This window comes from Rhipicephalus sanguineus, chromosome 9 (genome assembly GCF_013339695.2).
Source record: "Rhipicephalus sanguineus isolate Rsan-2018 chromosome 9, BIME_Rsan_1.4, whole genome shotgun sequence".
Classification (NCBI taxonomy): Eukaryota; Metazoa; Arthropoda; class Arachnida; order Ixodida; family Ixodidae; genus Rhipicephalus; species Rhipicephalus sanguineus.
The window spans coordinates 113,658,833-113,676,448 of record NC_051184.2 but is presented as its reverse complement, the minus strand read 5'-3'; the positions used below and the strand labels follow the sequence as shown (position 1 = coordinate 113,676,448).

The window sequence follows — 17,616 nt, the reverse complement described above, 5'->3', positions numbered from 1 at the left end:
AATGCAGGGAGGGAGACGCGCGCAACGCGTTCAATTTTGAGCGGCCCCGTCTCAAAGTTACTTCTTTTATCCGCTAGGCTGTGCGTTCTGGCGCTGCAGTCACACGGGGAAACTCGACTGCACGGTGCCTATTCTCACCTTCGGTGCTTCGGATTTGGGCGTCAGCCACAGGAATGTTTTTGGTGCTGTTAGTGCTTTCCTTCACGAAACAAAACGAATGTGTTTTCAAGTTGCTAATTGCAAACCTCTTCCGATAGTTGCAATGAATCAATAAGAAAAAAAATCAATAAAAAAGAAGACGTTCGGTACCACATTATTTCATTATTCTAATTTCTAGTTATTATGAGAAGTCTGGGCTCAATGTAGAAATAATTATTGCACTCCTTCTTTTTTATGTTTGCTTGTCTTTTGTGTTAACTCAGTAATTATAACGTTAAAACTTCATATCTACAATTCTTGGCCAATCCCCCAGTGTAGGTATGAGCCATGTGTAGAGGCACATCATCATCATCATGATCGGCTGGACGCTGCCGCATCCAAAACGAAGGCAGCAAGAAAAATTCTTACGATAGAGTGACAAATAGCGGGGCGCGCATCGGAGCATCGACAATATGAACGGGCCCAATGGAGTCAATGGACTGAGTGGTATGCCTGACACAGTGGCCGTCAACATCTTCTGGGATTTGTCGCCCATGCAGGAGGCTGACCTTTCGCGAACGATAGAAAGATACGAATAATACTTTCCGTGGGGAGACTCATCTTTGTCAGCTCATTCTGTATGGTTACACACATTTGGTGTCGCTCCACCGGTTCCCAAGAGTCAACTGCGGCCTGTTCGCCCGCACCCGAGAACCAATCGCCGGCTTCCATCGAAAAACTCTTCCACCGGGAGCACTTCGCGACGGCAAGGCGGACGCAGGCCGAAACAAACGAGTTTCGAAAGGCCAGCAACGTCACCGTCAGAGGACAAGCAGTTCCGACGCCTATTTTAGGACTGTACGAAGCCAACTTCTCGGAATGCGTCACCGAAGCCGCCTACGCTCTCAACTACTGTACTCTCACCGCCTTGCAGTCGCAGTGCTGGCCCGTCGCCCTGCACGGCCGAGACCACCTCACCATCGCACACACCCGAGCTCCAGCCAACGAGCAGGCCTACCTTCTGCCGGCCATCGTGCACGCCTTGCACCAACCAGTCCGATCAACTGGCCACGGCCCCGTTGTGCTAGTACTCGTTCCGACCCGAGAGGTGGCAGAGAAAATTCAACGGCTAGTTTCTGACTTGGAGAAGTGCACCGATGTCCGTATCGTATGCCTGTGCTCGGGTGATTGGAAGGAAAGGCAGCTGGAGAGGCTTAAGGAAGCGAGTTACGGGATGTGGATCATGACGCCTAGCCATCTCCTCTCGTTCTTGGAGGAAGGGAAGGTGAACATTAGCAGCTGTACGCTTCTGGTGCTGGATGAAGCTGATCGGATGATGGCGATGGGTTTCGAGAAAACGCTTCGCTCAATCTCGGCCCCCGTCCGACCTGATCGTCAGACGCTCATATTCGTCAACTCTAGATCGAGGGAGATTGGAGACCTTTCCGAGTGCTTGCTTAATGACTATCTCCAGGTTAGCATCGGGCATTGCAAGCTGGTAGAGAACCAGCGGGTCGAGCAAATTGTCATAATCTGCGAGGAAAGCTCAGAAATGTGAACGGCTCGTCGCCTTGTTACACGACATTCTTAGAGAAAGAGAGGACAAGGTCATCGTCTTCGTCGAGACTAGGTTGATGGCGGACGAAATGGTGATCGAGTTACGACACCGGGACTGGTCCGTCGTCGGCATCCATGGGGCGAAGACGAGAGACGAGCGACAGAAGGCGCTGGACGCGTTCAAGTCGGGCTCTTCGAGCATTCTGGTGCTGGACCGACGTTGCAGCTCAGCAGCTGGACGTCGACCGTGTGCGCTTCGTCGTCCACTACGACCGACCGGCGAACGCGGACGTCTACGTGAACCGGGTGCGTCGAGCTCTGACGGATCAGGAATGGCGTACGCCTTTCTGGCTCCTGACGACGCGCGTCACCCGAAAGAGCCCGTCTCTCACCTTCTAGACTCCGGCGAGAAGGTTATCCTCGGCTTCTCGAAATAGCCGAGGGGGCATCGCGTTGTCATAGACGCAACACTATACACTTTTCTAATTGAATCACCGCTGCCATCACAGCCGTGCGCTTGCCACGATTCCCTGGTGGCGAAACTCACGAAATTTCCACTTCCGCAACGGCTTGAATAAAATGGAACACTGTGCGGCCAACCCATACGTTTTCGCTTGACATTTTGCCAATATTTCAAATGCATGCCCAATGGAAGTGTGAGCAGAAAGCAGTGAATGAAAATTAATGCATTAGCTAGAGAATTAGCACTTCCTACTCAATACAGTCATTGATCATTGGGAAGTATTTCGTTGCGAACCAGACGCACCTTGGAGGTCTCTGTCTATTCATGCAGCGGGCTACGTCTGGGCGCCCTCGTGGTCGTCTCCTGTATTCGGTATACATCAAAATAGGTATAGGTGTATATGAGTGCATGACGAGCACGATTCACAGGTCATGACATGACATGACATGAATAAAGTAACTTGCCTGTAGCGCACGTCATGAACCGGTTTTTACCAGTCAGGTGTGACACGTACCCACCTAACACCGCCCGTAGTATGTGGGTATGTACCAAAGGTAATCCACAGTTATCCCAGGAACAGGGGACATAGATTTTGGAAGTCTTAAAGCGATAGCGTTAAGGAGTGTGTACTGCCACGGTTGTCTGGCCGGAAAGACAGAAATATAGCCAAGAAATCAGAAAAAGTATCCAAGAAGTAGCCAACTTGAGCTAATGGCTGTACAATTAGCCAACATTAGCTACGCATGTGCGGAAACAACTTCACCGTTGCTATTTAATGCATTATTTTCAAAGTCTCTTGGTGAACACTAAATAAGTACTGTGAGAACCTTTATAGCTTAGATAAAGGCATAAATTATTCAGTGTAGCAATGATTTCGTGCGTGATGATGGAGTTTCCTGCGCTGTTGCAAGAGTGACACTGGCCTGAAGCGTCTCGTGTGACTTTTCTGCGAAGATCGAAAAGTACTAGCTTTGTGGCGAGAATAAAAATTAGTACTGCACGAGTGCTCAATATCACAGCTGCTGGGATTGAAGCATAAGAAGAAAATTCACAGTCGTTTGTCGCCCCATTACGAAGTCCGGACAGCTATTATTGCCGACTCACAGTCCGTACCTAATTAAAAGAAATAACACAAAAATTTATCAGATATCCGGTAGATAATGTGGATGAGTGCAGAGCTTCATGGATGCGAAGAGCTTAGATTGTGGCGTTTCGCTTTTACTTATAAGTTAAAGAGGTACTGACACAAAATTTCGCGGCCGAGATAGCCTGCGGGAACGATCCCTGTGAACATGCGTATGTCATCTGCAAAATATCAACAGCGGATATAGCTTGGAAGGTACTTTAAATGAATTTTGAAGTTCCCTGAGCGAACGACACCATCGCACTACTGACACCCTCAAAGGTGACCCTCGCTGACCCCCCTACATTCTTCACGTGACCACGCTGCAACTAGTAATGATGACGTCACAGCCGCCATTTTTTGCCGCGTTCGCTCCAGCAGCCTACTTCTCGGCGGCTACTCGCGAACTGCTCTGAAGTGCGTCACAGTTCTGTGTGCTGACTGATCAAGCGCTGCACCCGCTAGGTGGTGATAGTTGCACCCAGAGGCTTGTCGTTTTGAACCGAAACGCACATTGGTCGGTAATGAGGAGCCTGTAAATAGTTATCTGTCGTACGCTGACGCAAACGATGTGCCGTGTTATGATTAACAGGCCTCTAGCAACGCACTGCAGCAAAAAAAACGCGAGGCCAAAATCTTTGTGCCAATGCCTCTTGAAAGTCGCGTTCAGCGATAGGTGGTCTGCAAAACGAGGCCCCATACAGCAGCTCGCCCTCGAGCCACATATCATGGTGCCATAGCGTGCACTTCGTCGCGACACAACTGCGTCTCGGCTTTAACGTGACCCTCCGACGTTACGTCAAACATAAGCTCACCTTTACATGCCGGTGTAGTCGACGTGCCTGGCAAGCCCACGATATTGCACAATGACTAAAATTAGCCTCGCAACACTTTGCTCAGAGCGAAAAATCGGACATTGGTTGCTACTCGCTGACTGCTTCGCACGGGTCCAATTCACACCTAGCGTGAAATCTGCCTAAATTCTTCTGTCTTTTTTTGTAAGTCTGCCCGTTCGTTTTGGTGTTTTCCTCTTGGTTTTCTTAACCATCGCGAACTGACCGTTGTTCTGACCTGGGTGACGTCGATTGGACTTCGCTTATGTTTCCCTAGCGACACGCTGTCCTCTAGTTAACCAGCTTCAGTTTTCATTATGTGTAAAAAAAAGTCACAGTTTCGCGGCAAGGGCGAAGCAATGAATGCGATAGCAAGAAACTAATGCTATACGAATCGAGGCTCGCCAATGGATACTCTCAGGTTGAACAGCGCTCCTGTTGCAAAGGCGGCTGAAGCAGCGAAGGAAACTAGCGTGCTTCAAGTGTCGAGCTGTGACACTTGATAGTTCGCGCTCATCTTCTGTTTGTTCGTTTAGCGGCGTCCCTTGAGCTCGAGTGACTTTCGTACGCTCCGTAACATGAGCGCGGGCATCACGGTAAAAGCAAGGTATATGTAAACTGGTAGCGTAACTTCCGTAGAAGCCCACGTGTCAAGGCGGTGGCTAGTTGTTGCAACAGTCGCCATCTATGTGAGGAGGGGACAAGCAGAATTAAAAAAAGAAAAAGATGACGTCACAACCGGAAGCGGAAATGACGTCACGTTTTAACGCGATGGGCGCGAAATTATGAAATTTTTTGACAGGGCGCCGCTTCTTACTTTTTTTTATAGCTGCATGTTCTTTTTCTTATCACTATGACGGCTCCATAATGGAAGCCTGCAAGATAACGGGAAGACGAAAAAGACAGATTTGATAAATAAGGTGTATTTTATTGGCGAAATATTGCGGTTGAACAGGATATTACCCCAAAATATATAACACAGAAATCAGAAGTAGCATAACAATTCAATGTGCAAACAAACCTTGCACACGTGTTGCTCTTGCATCCGTAGACAGCGCAGCGTTTCTTCGCGTAGCGTGGCGGACTCGTCGTCCCGAAGGGCGACAGCACGCCGGCCGTGCGCTGGCAAAACACAGTCACTGAAACGGTTCCCGATGGCTGCGATGGGTTATATTACCTTCTGCCAAGTACCACGACTAGAAAACAACGCTTATGCGAGGAAATCACCTACGGACGACAGGCACAAACCTACTGCGCAAAAACGAGCGACGCGATTTGCATCTGAAAATGCGCAAAACCGTTGGCCCATGTTACCAGACTGCCTGCATGTGCCCGCTGTTTCTGAAAATAAACGAAAAAAATTGGCCCCTCAACCACATACCCAAGACTAAAGTTTGATTAAAGTAAGCTACTAATTTATTCGTGACAAATAAAATTAAAACTAATTAAAATAAACGTTTAATTATTTTTTGTTTTCATTATTTGTCCCCCCCTCACCTAGTAGCGCTTTAATCGTCACGCGGGTGTTGATGTTTGTCGCAATAGGCTTCTGACCACTTTTCGTTTCGACTTTCGCGACCTATTTAGATTGACCTTGGTAAAAGCGTGAAACATCCCTCTTCCCCTCACCACGAGAAAACCGCGCGAGCAGACAGCGGAAGGGCAAGGTTCTCCCTGCGCAAAGATAAGAAGAAGCGAGCGAGCTCGCCGACGACTTTTAAATGCGCCCGTCGCGCTCGTAGCGCCATCTCGCTGGTAATGTAGAAACGCTTATAAGCGCGGGCGTCTCCGAGTCCGTCCAGCGGTAAAGGGTGTGTATATAACGCTTGCCGTTAGTTACGTGGAGGATCTGCGTTTCGTGGCGTAGTGGGTAGCGCCACTCGCTGCGGAGCAAGAGGTCCCTGGTTCGATTCCGTGCTTCGGAAGTGTTTTTCTGAATTATTTTTCTTTGGGGCTTTTATATATATATATATATATATATATATATATATATATATTTATACGTATATGGTGCATGACGGCGGCGACGGTGACGGCGACGGTAGAATTCAGCCGAGACCGTCCATACAATAGCTATCGCACTAAAATTACTATTGTCTGCAAATTGCGCCGGTGTTGTGTTTGTTGTTATCACCTGTACGACGATTTCGAAAGAGAGCGAACTTTTCCAGGGCAGGATATCTCGACGATCAATACGTAATGAACACTACTCGGTGTACAATTTGACGAAGGCTCAAATTAAGGCCAGCGGAAAAAATGAATACTATAAAAATAAATAAATAAATGAATAAATCAATAAATAGAAATTCGCTGAAGCGTTGAAATTCGCGCAAGCATTGAAACAGCGAAATTGACGATTCTGAAGACTAATCTGGTTGCTTCTAGGTTGTTTCTCGGCCTTAGCTTGGTGATGCAGGTTGTTCCTTGGTTGCTTCAAGGTCGCTGCTAGGCTTTAGCAATGTAATGCTAGGTTGTTTCTATGTTGATTCTCAGCGCATAGAGGTTCGAGTTAAACCGCGGGCAGTATAGCAGGCGCGACAGCGGCACGTCGTCTTTGGCCAAGGCCTTCCATCGCTTGGGAGTCTTCTCGCTTAGAAATCTTTCCCGCTGTCTACTATTCTCTCGTTGTACGTACTCGGGGTCTTCGACTCGCCGCCGTCCCTTCACAGCCATTTGCTGGGCTAACTGCTCCCTTCTTCTATTTTAGTGGACCAGCGGTGAGTAGCGGTATATACCCAATTTATGTGGCACATACCCTTTTATGATGGTAATAGTTTTTTGTTACGGGGTGAACAAGGAAGGATTTGCGAAACAGTAAATAAATAAAGGACTTGCGAAACAATAAATAAATAAATAAATAAATAAATAAATAAATAAATAAAGATGCTGAACTTTTCCTTAACAGTTCTGACAGGAAGTTCTTGTATTTAGAATAAATGTGGATGATCTAGAGTACAGTATAGTTTATTTAGAGTGCAAGTTCATCGACACTTTACTGAAGGCTGCATATTGTCACGTGGTCGTGACGTCGACGAAGACAGCAGTCGGCGTTTGCAGGATGAAACTGTTTATTTGGCCGAACTTGTGGCCGAGAAACTGAGAACTAGAACTACAGCAATACACGCTGTACAATGATAGTGGCGAACAGGGCGTCGTCCGTCGATCAATTGACCAGCACTGAAGCACGTCGGCATTTAAATATGTGCCGTCGAATATTCCAGCGTTATCGCTGGCTATCGTGCAAATTCTAGAATAAGCGCGAGTGTGCGCGTCTTGCGCGCAGTCTTAACAAAACGATCTACAATGATGGCGAAGACTCTGGAACAATGAGGCGCGGTTCGCGCTGAGCGTTGCTGACAGTCTTTGTGGCCGAAAACCGAATACAGCAAAAGTAATAAAGAAACGCACGTGGCAATGCCCCCCTCTGAAAAAGCATCGTCCAGATGCTTAAAACAGGCCGATGCATGCAACAATGTATAACAAGAATAAAGCAACAAAGTACAATAAACAATAAGCACAAAAAAGCACAATAATCAAGCAAAATGACAGTCCTCAGATTTGCTAACGCGCGCGATATGGTTTGAGGCGCACGACATGGACGACTTCAGGTCGTGCACGGCGCCGCTGAGAGTTCGTAATGCCGTCAGGGACAACCTCGTAGTCGAGTGCGCCGAGGCGTCGAAGTACCCTGTACGGTCCGAAGTATCGTCGAAGAAGCATCTCACTGAGTCCCCGTCGGCGTATTGGCGTCCATACCCATACACAGTCACCGGGTTGGTATTCCATGTGGCGTCGTCGAAGGTTGTAGCGGCGGCTGTCAGTCATCTGCTGGTTCTTGATCCGTAGGCGGGCGAGCTGTCGTGCTTCTTCGGCGCGCTGTAAGTAAGCGGCGGCGTCGAGATTTTCTTCGTCGGTGACGTTGGGTAGCATGGCATCGAGCGTCGTTGCCGGGCTTCTTCCGTAGACCAACTTGTACGGCGTCATCTGCGTCGTTTCTTGGACGGCCGTGTTGTAAGCGAAGGTCACGTACGGAAGGACGGCGTCCCACGTCTTGTGCTCAACGTCGACGTACATGGCCAGCATGTCGGCGATGGTCTTATTTAGGCGCTCGGTGAGGCCATTGGTCTGAGGGTGGTAGGCAGTGGTCCGGCGGTGGCTTGTCTGGCTGTGCCTCAAGATCGCCTGAGTTAGTTCCGCAGTAAACGCCGTACCTCTGTCGGTGATCAGGACCTCTGGGGCGCCATGACGCAGAACGATGTCTTCAACGAAGAACTTCGCTACCTCGGCGGCACTGCCTCTAGGTAGGGCCCTTGTTTCGGCGTAACGGGTCAGGTAGTCGGTAGCTACGATGATCCACTTATTACCACTAGTAAGTGGACGGTCCCAGGAGGTCCATCCCGATCTGCTGGAACGGTTGCCGAGGTGGCTCGATCGGCTGAAGAAAGCCCGCTGGTCTTGTTGGCGGTGTCTTGCGTCGCTGACAGTCTCGGCATGTCATTACGTAGCGAGTGACGTCGGCGGCAAGGCGCGGCCAGTGGTACTTTTCCGGAACACAGTGGCAAGAACGACGACCTTCCCGCTCGCCGTCGCCCGGCCGCTACATGTCACCGCACCGTCGGCAGCACACTGGCCCAAACCGGGGCCGGTCGCCTAGCCCGTATCCGGGAAACTAAGGGCAGCAACCGATGGAGGTGCGGTTGCTGTGCGACGAAATGCCGAAGATCCTCCGCGGCCGCCGACGACGGCTACGCGACGAGACCTGCCGAACACGACGCGAAGCAGACGAAGCCCTGACGACCTTCCACGGGTCGTCGCTCGAAGATCCAGAGAGCTGGCTGGAAAGGTACGACCGGGTCGCTGTTTTCAACAATTGGACAAGTGAAGACAAACTACGGCACGTGTATTTCGCGCTAGAAGACACCGCTCGGACATGGTTCGAGAACAGAGAAGCCACGCTGACGAACTGGGACCTTTTTCGCGCCGCATTTTTGGACACCTTCGGCAGCGTCGTCCGCAAGGAAAAAGCCGAAACGCTGTTGGAGACCCGTGTACAGCTCCCGAATGAAAGCATCGGGATGTACACCGAAGAAATGACCCGACTGTTCCGGCACGCGGACCCGACTATGTCAGAAGAAAAAAAGCTTCTTTTCCTGATGCGGGGAGTGAAGCAAGAGCTCTTTGCCGGACTTGTACGCAACCCGCCCAAGACAGTCGCGGAGTTCAGTTCGGAGGCCACAACGATTGAAAAGGCCCTAGAAATGCGTACGAGGCAATACAACCGCCGTATGCCGACGACGAACTACGGGGAAGCAAAAATGTAAAACAGCGCTTACTTAAACACAAGACGAAGGAAGATGAGACACACACGGCGCCGGCACATCAGCGCCGTGTGTGTCTCATCTTCCTTCGTCTTGTGTTTAAGTAAGCGCTGTTTTACATTTTTACCATGGAACCTCACCAACTCGCTCAACTTGCGTGTCTTCTTCAGTCTACGGGGAAGCACATGCGCTGGGCTCCGACGACTTGCGTGAGACGATAAGGGCGGTCGTGCGCGAAGAGCTCCGAAAGATGTTTCCTGCATCGCAATCCCAAGTGCATTCCATAGCCGACGTCGTTCGCGAGGAAATTCAGCATTCGCTGGGAGTTGCTGCACCGCCGCCACCTGCGCCGGAAGCCATGAGCTATGCTGCCGTTGCACGCCATGCTGTCGCCTCTCCGGGCTATCACCAACGCCCCGCGCCATCGCAGTTCCGTCGCCAGACACCGCCGCCACCTCCGACGCCATCCCGCCCGCCTGCAGGCCAAAGCTACACCCCCAGAAAGACCGACGTTTGGCGCGCCCCTGACAACCGCCCGCTCTGCTACCACTGCGGGGAGGCCGGCCACACGTACCGCCGCTGCCAGTACCGACAGATGGGGCTACGCGGATTCGCCGTCAACGCGCCGCGCCCGCAGCCAGGCGAACGGCCTCGCGACATCGACGACTACCTGACCGAAACGCACGTGGCAATATTAAATGCGAAGGATTTCTTAGGGAACCTTTGGGACTTTGAGCGTTCCTATCTATCTATCTATCTATCTATCTATCTATCTATCTATCTATCTATCTATCTATCTATCTATCTATCTATCTATCTATCTATCTATCTATCTATCTATCTATCTATCTATCTATCTATCTATCTATCTATCTAGCCGCCTACGTCTGGGTGCTCTCATGATATTGTCCTTAACTTCGCGTCGACCAAAACTGGAATGGAAGGGTAAGAGGGTTTGACGAATATGTTTGTATGGTCATGACATGAGTAACGTGAAAATCCTGCCGCGTACGTCGTCAAACCCTTTCCTCCAGGCATATGTGGCACATAACCGTATACGGTAAGCGGGTATGCGCCGCTGGAGACTGACAGTTTATATCTTCCCAGGAACGGCGAGAACATACATTGGTAATTTACATGCAACAGCGTAAAGAAAAACTTACATCGACAGCGTTGACCCGGCGAATGGAAAGAATAAAGATCAGGGTCCCAACAGGAATCAAACCCAAGCATTCTGCGTGGCAGTCAGGTATTCTATCACAGAGCCACAGCACGTCTTGAAACTGCTTTCGAAAAAAAACATATGCAGGCGTAATAGCGGTGCAGCGTCAATTGTGCTTGCAGTTCTGGTTATCTAATTTTATAACAAAGCAATAAACATTACGTATGTACTCCTCTATATAATACAGGGGTTGTGTCGGGTTAAGGTGAATTGTAGCTCCAGTGCTGGCTCTGCTTTCATACAACTCTAATAAATATTACATTTGTATTCCAATATTTCAGCAAGCTATATACAAGCGTTGCTCAGCCGCGGAAAATAAGCTAACGCAAGTTACGTATAATACTTGCATCATCGCACCGTAAAGTGCACTTTGATTCGATAATACTCACGTCTTTGGCCTAAAGTGAGCGCTGACGTTACGTCAGACCATAAGTTACTGTTTAGACGCCAGTGGAGTCAACGTGCCTGGTAAGGCCACGATGTGCACCCAACCACTACGCGCATAAAAACACGTCGATCCACCTCCTACCGCTTGGCTCAAAGCCAAACACGCAGCGTTGAGAACTACTCACTGACTGCTTCGCATAACACTGATGCCCACAAGGCATAGGATCTGCTAAATTTTTTAAAACAAAAATTCACCGATGATTTTGATACTGCCTACAGTGTGACTTCTGAGCGTCGCTTTTTAGGTAATTTGATTTTGCGATAAGCTGAGAAAAACAATTTTAGAGAGACATGCATGTATGCACAGTTGCGTGCCACTATTTAATTGCATTGAGCATCTTTTCACCCAGATGTCTCAGTGCGTGCGTGTAATCCATGTCGCCCTTCGACAATTTATTGCACTGCCTGGTTCAGATTGGACATAACTCGGTTGGCCTTATTTACATATTCCTCTACGTAAGCGGCGCATGCGTACGTGTCAAGCACTATCTCAAGTTCCATGTTTGAATCTAGGAGGGACGCCACCGATGGGTAAAGTAACTCGCCCACTTTTGCCGCATGGTGCGGGGCAGCATGAGGGTCGGACGAGGAGCACCCGCTCGTTGAACGGAAACGTAATCTGCCGTGTCCATGGCGCCGTGATGTTAGCAGAGCTCTACCATTGAATCATAGTCGTTTAAGGGCCTGATGCATGGCTTGGTACTTATTTTGTAAACTCTCTATGTGTTTATTTTGCACGGCCACGGGGATGGCGACGCCACTGAATGCATGAACGGGCGCCTAAGAGCGCCTTCGACCGACGCACGTCTTGTTTTTTTTGCTTGCCGAATTCCCGTGGCACATACTTCGCTTTCGTTCGACACGGTAGTGGGGCATGCCCAATTCCTGCGGCACGTACTCGTTCGCGTGGTTACGCCACCGAAGGCGGCGGCGACGCCACTCAGCGCAGGAACGGGCGCCTAAGAGCTGCGCTCCAAAACGTTGAACCATCCAAAATACTATTCTCCATTTCATACACAAGGCAAAACACTATAGAGGCTTGCGAGACTTTTTCCAAGAAATAGTTCAGTGTTTTACAGCAAAAGCTGTTATGAGATCACAACAGCCGATTTTGGTGCCGCAGTTGCCCGCCGTCGCCGCTTCCGGTGTCCGTGACCGCTTTCGCAAGAAATAATAAAAAATGAAATGAGAAAAAAATTTCTAATATCAGATGGGATTTGAACCCGGCAGCCGAGTATTGTCCCGAAGCTGCTGACCCGAAGGTCGCAGGATCGAATCCCGGCCTTGGCGGCTGCATTTTCGTTCGAGGCGAAAATGTTTGAGGCCCGTGTACTTAGATTTAGGTGCACGTTAAAGAACCCCAGGTGGTCGAAATTTCCGGAGCCCTCCACTAATGCGTCTCTCATAATCATATCGTGGATTTGGGACGTTAAACCACAAAAAGATGGAAGAATGTTTACATCTACAAACACACATTGGCCTCCATGTTTTGGCACACCATACTCAAACTCAGCGGCTGCTACGTCAACAAACATTGATAACTTTGTTCAAATCGAGGGAACAAGAATGTAGCCAAAAAATTTACTGACGATTACGATACTGCCTAATGTGAATTCTGAGCGCAGCTTTCTGTTGGGGCAACGCCAACTATGTTTGAAGTCATGGCTATCCGCATCGGTAGCAATGCAACATTCCCTACTTATTACCACAGAAAATTCCAGCGCTCGAGTGCGACACACGCCACTCTGTGCGTTGCAGGCATCGCGAACGAAGGGAAACACCGACAGACCCAAGCAAAGCCAGCCGCAGTGCACGTGTCAGCCCTGCATGCGCACGGGCTCCGGCCGAGGGGCCAGCGCGCGCGACGGAGGAAACCAGCGAGGTAAGAGACCAGTGGCTCATGATTTCTACAGACTTCGCGTTCGCTCTCTTTCGTCCTCATTCGCTATATTGGTTACGCCGCCGACGCCGACGGCGACGCCGCTCAACGCAAAAACGGGAAGAGCTGCAGTCTAAAGCATGGGCATCGGCAAACCCGTGTTGCATCGCGGCGGGGGAGGAAAGAGCGCGAGTGTAGCTTGGGTGGGTCAAGTGTGGGTGTGGCTGGAGGGGCGTTAGTGCCCCTTGTTCACACCCCTGCCGACGCCCATGGCCAAAAAGTAGCCACGACGTTTTATCTCCTGTCACCTGCCTAAAGAAGTAGCCAAACTGGTGCGAGGTAGCCGAAACCTGGCAACTCTACATGGTTGTAAGCTCTCGTAGGGCGCCTACTGCAAGTACCATTGCGAAATACCCATCACGTTAAAGTTTAACATTCTGCGGTAAGATAATTACTCACTGCGCCTACGTAAAGCCATCCGAGCAACCACAGACCTGAAACTTTGTTGGCGATGTGGCTCAAGAAACAAGATGAATATGATGATCATGATGATGATGCATTATGGCTGACCCCTTTGTGAGGGATGAATAGGTCTAAACCGCTCACTCAATAGGCAATTCACGGTGATGACACCATGCCTGATGCGATTCTACGCTTCTGTCACGTAATATTAGACCTTTTAACACTTTCCTGTCCGCAGGAAAATAAGCAGTTTTTGGGTGGTGTAGTAAACAATTTCTTTACTGCTACACCAAATGCTTTATATTATAATGTATAGCATCAGTTTGCAGCAGAAGGATGGTGCTTTCTAATGGTATTATTTGCAAGCAAACATTTATTAAGAATTTTTCGTATAAAAATACCTACTGAAAATATTTGTAACAAAAACAAGAAAACTCAGTAAAAACATCGATACTGCTTTGCACCAACACAACCTAAAAAAATCTAGACATACATTTTAAAGAAGAAGGCTATATACAACATTACTGCAAATATGAACTTTCTATCTGTGCAAGTTAATTTTATACAAAAAAAAAATGTTAGCCATGGTGGCTATCGTGCCAGCGCACAAAGCAGTTGTGTGGTGTGGTGAAGCACAAGTGTGCGGAGCATGTCTCGCAGGAAACGTTCGTTCTTTGTTCAACTTTCCGTTCGTGATAGCAAAGTTAGCAGTTCCTGTATCTTTGTAGCTTCTGGGGCTTGTGCTGTTGATCCTTAGAGGCACTTGTAGGGGGAACAGCCGCAGGAGCCTTTGGATCTGGATGTTGTTGCTCATCAAGTTCCGGGGTTACTTGACGCACTTTCACCGTCCGTGCTAAAGTCTGATGAATCAAAGTCATCTCCCGAGTCTTAGCTGCTACCACCATCGCAAAATTCTGACGCAGACTCATCGGAATCCGTTGAAATTCCGCGTTTCCGAGGGGCAGCTACGCGCGACGTCGACGCCATGTGGGAAATTACGAGCGCTCGTCAAGCGCGATTAAAAGGCGCTTTAAAAATCCCCCCTGCGGCAAAAAAGGAAACACAAAAGCGAAACTAGAAAAATAGTTCTCCTTTTATGCTCTGGATAGCGCTAGCTGTTCGTAAGCGCTCCGAACGCTATAAAATGTTTATTGAAACCATCGGCAGCATACTGTTGATGAGTATAGGTGCGGACAGGAAAGTGTTTTAACGTGTCTCCGCGCCCGACATGCCGCCCGTATAAGGCACCTTTCCAAAACTTTTCAAGCAGTGGCGTTGCTCTTTCATAGAAAACTTGACTGCCACGCAGGATGCGCGATTACGATTGTGGCTCGATACCATTATGTTTATTCTTAGCATCTATCGACACTTCTCGCTTAAGGAGGACGCCTATTTTTCGCTTGCCGCTGATGCCGCATTTTCTACGGAACAGGCTGACTAATACTATCGCGGGGAAATACATTATTGCTTCTACGTCCGAAATTTCTGGCGACGGCCTCAAAGCGGGTATGTACCACAGCCTATGATGCAACCATCATCAACATCGAAGTTCCCCTATCGGCCACAGGACAATCACGCCGCCGACGACCACAGCGATCCCGCTTCTCCCACTAAAGAGTGTGGCAAACGTCCTACCGACATGTGGTGGTTCGACATGCCGAAGCAAGAAAGACGAGTGAGGGGTGAATTCGTCCATAACCAACTTCCTTTAGGTAAGCACCATAGCTCCGATTTGTATCGGAAAAGAAAGGTAGGATGGTTTCTTCGCAAGCCCAACTGGAAGAACATCCAACTGCAGCCGTTCGAGAACTTCTACGAGGAACACCCGGCCACGGCGAGCCGGTCGATGGCCGATGTGGAAGCCTACAGAAAAGCGAACGGGGTAGCGGTGAAAGGGCACGACGTGCCGAAACCTATACTCGCCTTGGAAGAGTCCAACTTTGCGGATTCATCGTGAAAGGGATAGAGGCCGGGCGGGGCTACGCGTTACCGACTCCAATCGAGGCAAACTGCTGGCCCACCCCACTCTCCTGCAGGAACGTTGTCGGCATTGCGGAGACGGGGTCGCACAAAATGCTTGCCTACGTCCTCCCGGCCGTCATACACGACAGCCGGCACCCGCCCCGGCAGCGGCATGAAGGACCCATCGCCGTCCTTCTGGCCCCGACGCGCGAGGTGGCCAAGCAAATTCACAGCATGGCCTACGAGCTCGGCAAGCATGCCGCGGAGCGCATTGTGTGCGCAGCGAACGGCGAGCGGAAGAAAAGCAAGTACGCCGAGCTCCAGGGGGGCTGCCATATCTTCGTGGCCACACCTCGATGCCTCATCGAGTTCCTCGAGGAAGGCCAGGTAAACCTCCACCGGTGCACGTACCTTGTGTTCGATGAAGTGGACCGCATGCTGTCTATGGGCTACCAGCGCCATGTTCTCAAGATCGTGGAGCTTTGCCGACCGGACCGCCAAACGTTAATGTGGGCCACATCCTAGCAGAAGAATCTGAAGCCACTTATTGAGGATGTGCTCGACGACTACGTCGAAATAAGCTTTGGTACGACGCCGCTGCCTGTTGAAAACACCGTGGAAATGATCGTCGACGTGTGCCAGAAGGAGGACAAGGGAGCGAAATTGGCGGAACTCTTGCGCGACGTCCGCAAGGGAAAGAAAGACAGAGCCGTGGTGTTTGCTGACACGAAGTGGAAGGTCGAGGAGATTACGTTGAAGCTGCGGAAACGAGGCTGGCCAGCCATGAGCCTTCACTGCAAGAATGAGCAAAAGGAGCGCGACGGGATCTTGTCTATGTTTAACAGCGGTGGGGAAAGCGTGCTCGTGACGACCGACATGGCTGTTCAAGACCTCGTGTTGCCGAACGTACGGCTGGTAGTGAACTACGACTGCCCGGACTGCTCGAACGTCTACGCGCACAGGTTGAGACACTCGCAGCGCTCCGACGAGCCGAGTACGGTGCATACGTTCCTCGTTCCTAGCCAACATTTGCAGGCCAAGACCCTGGTAGAAATTCTGTGGGATTCGAGGTAGCCGGTCAGTCACGAACTCTATGAGCTGGCGAAAAATGTTCGTTCAAAGCGATAACGGGACTCGCACCGGTGGTCGCGTGGCGAATGGGGTGACGACGGTTTCTCACAATCTGACGGCGGTTTCTCACAATGTAGATAGAGTGCATTGTAATATTGTTTGCCTTTGTTTATCGGATTCAAGCGACCCCAATATAGGCCGCAGATGACAACGTACAATAACTGCATGTTATTGCTGGTAGCTTGTACAAAATTATTAGATGATTGAACATGAAATGCAATAAAAAGTTCACGGCTGTCTGTCTAAGGGTAGTTGGTTGTGGCGTGCTGTAGATGAGTAGTAATAACGTCGATGATTCCGCCATGTTGTACTGCCAGCATTGTGGCGAGTTTGGTTCGTGACGTTGCGTGAATGTCGCCATCACTTCTCAAGCGGGTCTGCCTTATTGCTGGCACACGGGCTAATAGCGTTCCGGCCACGTCTTCCTCACACCAAGACCAGCTATTCTAAACAGTGAATGCGCTGTGTTCACATTAGCATATACACCATGCAGTACTTAGAGTACATTAAGGAGCTGTGTTCATCACGGCACGCAAAGCTATCACTAAGGGGCTTTAACCTACGCTGCAGGCAATATTCCTGTGAGTTATCATGCACTCCGCAACTACACCGCTGTACTTTGAGAGGTACGCCAAGGTGCTCTTTGTCGTCGAAGCTTTGGAGGTTTACTTAACTTTCGTGACTTTGAGTGCTTGTTAATTACGTCACTGCAGCGTTATCACTGTACGTGTGAACGTGAGACTAGAAAATGTGTGACAAAAATGTGTAGCGATTGGCGTAGCTCTAAATCCTGCGCTAAATGCAGCACGTCTAGTGTGATACCTGAGGGAGTGCCTAGCACGGACACCCAGCGGTTCTGGTTCACATAGTTACCACTGCTGCATTTAAGAAACAGTCGATGACGTCAGTGTTTAAGGTAAGCATGTGGGGTTCCGCGGCAGGAATAGAATCTTGCTACTGAGATTCCCAAACTCAGTGTGCAACATGCGCGCTACTTTTTGCTGCGCTTTATCGACTACCAGCTTGCTACGTCAGTTGAGATACCTGCCGTCTGCAAGGAGTTGCGATAGGTTGTTTTCCC

The 17,616-nt window shown here is 49.7% G+C and overlaps 2 protein-coding genes across 2 annotated transcripts; both read left to right on the top strand.

Annotated features, from left to right (window-relative positions):
• Positions 1 to 778: 778 nt before the first annotated feature.
• On the top strand, positions 779 to 1,696 carry LOC119405810 (probable ATP-dependent RNA helicase DDX5). The gene has a single exon (XM_037672636.2). The coding sequence runs from the start codon at positions 779 to 781 to the stop codon at positions 1,694 to 1,696; it is 918 nt and encodes a 305-aa protein (XP_037528564.2).
• Positions 1,697 to 1,772: 76 nt separating this feature from the next.
• Positions 1,773 to 15,929, top strand: LOC119405809 (ATP-dependent RNA helicase p62). Its single transcript, XM_037672635.1, has 2 exons — positions 1,773 to 1,942; positions 15,479 to 15,929. Exons 1-2 carry the CDS (start codon positions 1,773 to 1,775, stop codon positions 15,927 to 15,929), a joined length of 621 nt encoding a protein of 206 aa, XP_037528563.1.
• Positions 15,930 to 17,616: the final 1,687 nt, after the last annotated feature.

Bases quoted from the DNA above. Each gene is read 5' to 3' on its own strand.
- LOC119405809 (XM_037672635.1), top strand. From the start codon at position 1,773: ATGGCGGACGAAATGGTGATCGAGTTACGACACCGGGACTGGTCCGTC. The intron at 1,943-15,478 runs GTGTGCGCTTCG...ACTCTCCTGCAG, and splicing joins TCAGCAGCTGGACGTCGACC to GAACGTTGTCGGCATTGCGG.
- LOC119405810 (XM_037672636.2), top strand. From the start codon at position 779: ATGGTTACACACATTTGGTGTCGCTCCACCGGTTCCCAAGAGTCAACT.